The 6,000-nt window shown below is 42.5% G+C and overlaps 1 protein-coding gene across 2 annotated transcripts in view; it reads right to left on the bottom strand.

Annotated features, from left to right (window-relative positions):
* Positions 1-1,506: 1,506 nt before the first annotated feature.
* Positions 1,507-6,000, bottom strand: part of cdkal1 (CDK5 regulatory subunit associated protein 1-like 1) — a 230,079-nt gene continuing 225,585 nt past the window's right edge. Inside the window, exons 15-16 of one of the 2 annotated variants that reach the window (XR_008835463.1) lie at positions 2,721-2,967; positions 1,507-2,298 (exon numbers count right to left, since the gene is read on the bottom strand). Coding sequence is in view for 1 of the 2 variants with exons in the window: in XM_056444982.1 (XP_056300957.1) it covers positions 2,803-2,967 (165 nt within the window). In the remaining variant the exon portion in view is untranslated. Of the gene's footprint in view, positions 2,968-6,000 lie in introns of both variants that reach the window. The other variant, XM_056444982.1, reaches the window with a different exon arrangement.

Raw genomic sequence — 6,000 nt, 5'->3', positions numbered from 1 at the left:
TTAGAAACAAGTGAAGTGAATGATGTGAAGTGAATAATGATCTCTTTTCTCTGGTTCCCGCTTCAATATTTCATAGTAAGTGATGATCCCCCAAACATAAAGGGTGTCCTTGCATCCATATTTCATTGGAGAACAATGCGGCGCGACTGACATACACAGTGAGGAAATGTGCTTACAGAGCCTCAAAAGAACTGTCGCACAGTATGGATGGCTGCAGAATAATATAGGGCACTGCTGGATGGATGTAACAAGCTTCATAGCTACACGCATCATTTGATCACATCATACAAAGCATGTGTGTGTGTGTGAGAGACACGCTTCATTTGATCAGGTAATATAAAGCTTTGCAGCCTGTGTCTGTTTGTGTGCAGGTTTGCTTGACGTGCATCATTTGCCAATATACTACAAAATTGCAGTGTGCTTGTTGTGTGTGTGTGTGTCTGTGCGTGTGTGTGTGTGTGCGTGAGAGCGAGAGAAAGAGTGTGATATGCACCAGCGAGAAAAGAAAAAGCCAGTGTGCATGCATGTGTCTATGTGTCAACAGAATGGGTGACATGCATCATATCCTGAGATAATACAAAGCTAGTGTGTGTGTGTGTGTGTGTGTAGACTACAAACAGTGGTATGTCTAATGGCATGGCTTTCTGAATGAGTGATGACTCCTGTCTCACACACACACACACACACACACACACACACACACACACACACACACACACACACACACACACACACACACACACACACACACACACACACACACACACACACACACACACACACACACACACACACACATGCTGGTTTTCTGCTAAATTAAGCATTGGAGAAAACTAGACATCAGAGCACAAACATGTACAGACACACACAAGCATACACACCTTCTGACATAGAAACAAGCTGAAATAGACACTTGTGACGAGAAATATATGCAGGTCATGCACACACACACACACACACACACACAGAGAACATTGGCAACATTCTGACAGAGACATGTGCCGGTGCAACACATACATTGGGGCATATCGGAGCTCATGTTGTAGCTGAAAACTGAAAGCCATTAGAGAGAAACACAAACGACAACGAGTGAACAGTATGAGGCCTGAAAGGAGAAATGCCTCCCAGATAAATGGGAACAGACTTATTTAAAGAGGAACTGCACAACGTGTTCAAACCAAACGTGTCGCGTTAGAATCAAAGCACAGCTCATTCCGCGGCTGGCTAGTTAGCTAACGTTAGTTTGCTTATGCCACCGTGTTATTGTCCTACCTGACTCTGGTTCCAATGATCTCCACTCCCGCGGCGTGGCGTCAAGGGGTCAAGGGCTTCATGATGTGAAAGGGGGCGTGGTTTCATTTCACAATCCTCTGCCCACTACTTTGCCTTTTTCAAAGTTATGCAGTAGTCTCAGACCTGAGAGTAAAGTTACACTTTAATAGTAAACTTATGTATTTATATAATAATTAAATGTATCGATCAATCAACTCGTAATTTCACACATGACAAATTTGAGTTTTTTCTTTATTTAACAGTTTAAACAAAAATAAAACTTCTGTCTCAATAATGATTTTGACAATGTTTACGCCACAAGAAGCTCACGTAGCTGAAGAAGTTGCATCCCAGGGTCAGTTCACCGGAATTACAGGAAAGAGAGAAAAGGTCCACCGTCACCTCGAGTGATGTTGAGCAAGGCAAAGAGATTTAGATCAGGTTGGCCCCGCCCCCTTTTCCTCCAACGTCAGCTGGACACCACCACAGGCTCGGTAAGGAGAGTATGACACAACCCTAAAGGTGGTACCAGTGCTGGTCAGCACATGCAAATAAAAGAGATCCCATCGGGTGAGGACAGAATGATGGATTTATAATCGTGGACAACTGTTACATTGTAACTAATAAGATAAGACATAAAATAATTCCATTTGACTTCGATCTGTGAGACGGCAAAACAAAAGTAAAATGAAACAAAACCATTTGAACAAAAGTGATAAAACAAATTCATTGTTATGAAGATCTGGAAATATAATGTCCGTGCCTCTTACTCAAATCCTTTGAGATGAAAGATACAAAATAAATGTTACCCAAAAATTATAAACATGCTCCTGACATAGAAACCTATAAAGTAAGCACAATTCAATCCCTCAAAACAAGGATGGGCAACTCTATAACAGACGATATTTTAAATCTACATTCTCAGTACCTGAGAGTCGTCATCCTCAGACTTTGTCCTGGTACAGAACACCAGAATAGCTTTTCCCCCCCGAGTATCAACTAGTTGAATTGGGCATCACTTTTTTCCTGTAAAACAGTTCCACAGACCAGAACTCATGATCCAAAGCACTTGTTCAGGACCAGTTCATGGACCAGTTCAGGTTTCAGAGTTTTCCTGAAACACATTTCCACGTAATGGAACAGAAATATGGCAAAGAATATGTACTTGAAATAGATTCCAATTCAAATTGTGTGTAACTAGGGTGTTATTTAAAACCCATAGACTTGAATAGAAAGTGTAGGCTCGGTCTATAAAGACAGCTGACATCGCACATGGGATGTTTCCCTCTTCGATGACGGACACACACTGACTTCTCCCATCAACTCCTCTCAACCGACTGAGGAGGTGTTACTGGCGCGTTATCGTGAATCTCGCTTTTGTTGTTTCTCTTTGGGTTCATTCAACGTTAAATAAGAGGCATGTGCAGTATATGTTATAAGGGACCTACCGAGATACCGCTTCACACATACGGGGGAGGCTCCTGTGGTGCCACCGGCCTCTCCCCTTGCGCAATCTTCTTCTAGTTTGCGTCAGTAAAGTTTCTCTATGATGAAGGCCAAGATGGCTGCTGCCAGAGTGAGCCCGACTCCCAGCGTCTTCAGTAGCTCCCGGTCCAGACTGTACGAGCCGATCCACAGAGCAGAGGAGGAAGGCGTCGATGAAGCAGGACCTTGGATGCCGTGGGCAATCTGTTCCTATGGAGTCAAACAGAAAAACAACCGAGTGAGACGGAGATCAAGACACAAAAGCCTGCGAATATTTCCCATTGAAACTATTCATACCAGCAGCAACACAAATTCGTAACAGTTGCAACGCTAAATAAAGTAAAAGGTGCGAGTATTTTCCATATCATATCTGAGGTAGAGTGTTAGATAGCCTAATCTACTGTGACATATGTTATTGAATTTCCTTTCTAGTAAATAGTTGCATAGTGTATAAGTATTGGGCTTTTATTGTGAAAGAACAGAAGGAGTGGACTTGGTATGCGCTGCCTTTGTCGGTGTTGAAAGAGTCTCTTTTGTTGTAACAACAATACAATATTTGCTGATTGCCCCTTTTTAAAAATAAAACCTGGGATCAGCTACAGGGATTCAGCTCGCAGCGATTGAATCAAACTGCTGACTCATGTTTACTCATATGAGGTGTCCGTCGAGTCTCCCTGATCATTTGGAAAATGTATTCATTAAATTTCAGATAATTGGTTCAAGATTATGGATAAACATGTTTTGCTGGTTAAAAATGAACCATTTCAATTAAAATAGCACAGCTGATCTCGTCACGAGGGTTCAGCACGTAGTACTACTTCCTGTAGCACTACTTCCTGTAGTACTACTTCCTGTAGCACTACTTCCTGTAGCACTATTTCCTGTCGCACTACTTCCTGTAGTACTACTTCCTGCTGTAGAGGAGGAAGATCGGAGAGCTCACGGAGCTGCTGAATTGGATGTGAATATTGCGCACACAAAGGACGCGTCGTTCTCCCACACGCTTTTGGACACAGAGTTCAATTCAGCTCGCAGCACAAGTTATGTCCATAATTCATAATTAGGGGATCGTGTTTAGATTAAATCAACTGGCCAGTCACAAATCACACAGCGCGAGTGGCCAGTGATCCATCGAATTAAATGTCTGTAATCAGTGAGTTCTGTTTGGTCCTAATGTGTTGGACCATTAAAAAGACATCCATAACTAAAAGGATGTGACAGTGACAGGACGGGGAAGAGCGATGCTGACAATAATCGCGCAGGACAAAAAGATAAATGTCAGTGCAGGAACAGAAAGAGGAGGAGCACATTCTGGTTTTTTCTTTTACTGAAGTTTATTTCTGTCAACCAAATTACGATTTACTCAGGTTCTCCATAACATCGGCATTCACGCGAGGTGGTGTATGACTATCCGTCATGGATCATTGCTGCTGATCATTATTACAAATACATCTATTGATGCCACTTGATATTAGGATCTAGTGCAGGGGTCGGGAACCTATGGCTCGCGAGCCAAATATGGCTCTTCCGGTGACGGCATATGGCTCGCAGACAATTTTGAGTTTAAAAAAAAATAAAAATCTCCGCCCGCCCCCTGTAATTTTCTCTATCGCGCCAGATTACAGCAGAAGTAATGTCAGGTCCTTTTCTTAAAGACGTCTTTGTTCTTTTATGAAACTAAACGTCTGTTATTGATCGTATCTACACAGCAGCGTGTCACTTCTGTCTCTACGTGTCGCGGTAACACTTCTCGGCTCGCCGTCTCGCGCGCCGCAGAGATCCGATGCCGGAGTGTGCGCGCATCGGAGCAGAGCAAAGAAAAAGTCACCCCCCCCCCCCCCGTAGCATCATGCAGCACCAGAAGTCGCATTAAAAGCAAGACATATTTAATTTATTATCCGTTAAAAATACTATATGGCTCTCAATGAAATATATTTAGAAATATTTGGCTTTTATGGCTCTCCCAGTCAAAAAGGTTCCTGACCCCTGACCTAGTGCCATCATTTAGGCGAGCAAAGGGGAATTACAGGGTGGTACCATTGCTTCCACTTTCCCGTCTCTCTCTTGTCCTCTCAGCTTCTGACTCTCTCCGTTCCGCTTTCGCTCGACAACTCAGTAACATTTTGAAATTACAGAAACAATATTGAGCACAATTTTAAGTTCACTGCTTGTTTTGATATTTTGTGGAAGGAAGCCTTCTTACAGCCAGCTATTTTCTTATGCAAATGAGTGCATTTCAATTATGATGCCATTATCTCTGCGTAAAGCAGTTAATGCAGTTTTCTAGGGATCCAATTATTACAGAGTACCGTCTATTGAATCAAGCTGATGTTGAGGAAGGTGCACTTTGATGTAGTTACGGATGTGAGCTTTGGAGCAGTGAACAAATAAGAGTTAGCTTACAATGCAAATCGAGCCGAGTCAGGCCGAGACTGAGACTGCTCGAGTTAATCTCTCGGTAGCACAGCAACAATGTTTCTAGAACAAGTCGAACGTTCAGCGTCTTCCTACAGCGACATCGAGCCCTTCAAAGCAAAGACTGCTTTGGGCGAAATCTGAGGAGTTTGTACGTCGTCAATGTTTAAACATGAAACAACAGCTGTGATAAGAGCAACATAAAATACATCTCACATTTGATATCAATGTAATTCAGATAGAAACAGTGAATATTTGTATTCCTGACCTCCACCCTCCCTTTTATTGATCATCCTTCAGTTTTATTACATATTAATATAGTTGTATCTTAATGTCAGAGTGGAGACCTGATGTGCAGTTTCAAGCAAAGCCAATTGATTACTAAATAAATAAATAATCCTCCACAAGGTGTGTCTCTTTTAATTTGAACACGAAAGAGAAGCAGCACTTGTCAACATCTCTAAGCCGGGTGGAAATCAATCTGGATGACCTTGTGGTCGTTCCTCTACGTCTCCTCCTGCATGACAGTTAGTACAATTCCTTATCACCACAAGGTAGATTATAGGGAGCCATATTGAGCGATTGATCAGTGGCCTTCTAGAATAACCTTTAATCAAGTTCACTAGGGATAACTGAAGGAGGTTTGGCTTTGATATTTACGATATGCAGATCCTCTCTCTCCCTCGCTCCCTCTCCATCCCCCAAGTATCCATTAAGTCTTGTTCACCGACCTTCTGTCTCGTCTGGCTATGATCGCCTTTTTCATCCTAAATCCTTTTTTTCTCCCCAAGTCGGATGCTTAGGCAATTTGAATAATTCTGTTTGCCA

This window comes from Pseudoliparis swirei, chromosome 22, assembly GCF_029220125.1.
Source record: "Pseudoliparis swirei isolate HS2019 ecotype Mariana Trench chromosome 22, NWPU_hadal_v1, whole genome shotgun sequence".
NCBI classification, from domain to species: Eukaryota; Metazoa; Chordata; class Actinopteri; order Perciformes; family Liparidae; genus Pseudoliparis; species Pseudoliparis swirei.
The sequence above is the reverse complement of the archived record's forward strand: the minus strand, read 5'-3'. Positions and strand labels throughout refer to the sequence as shown.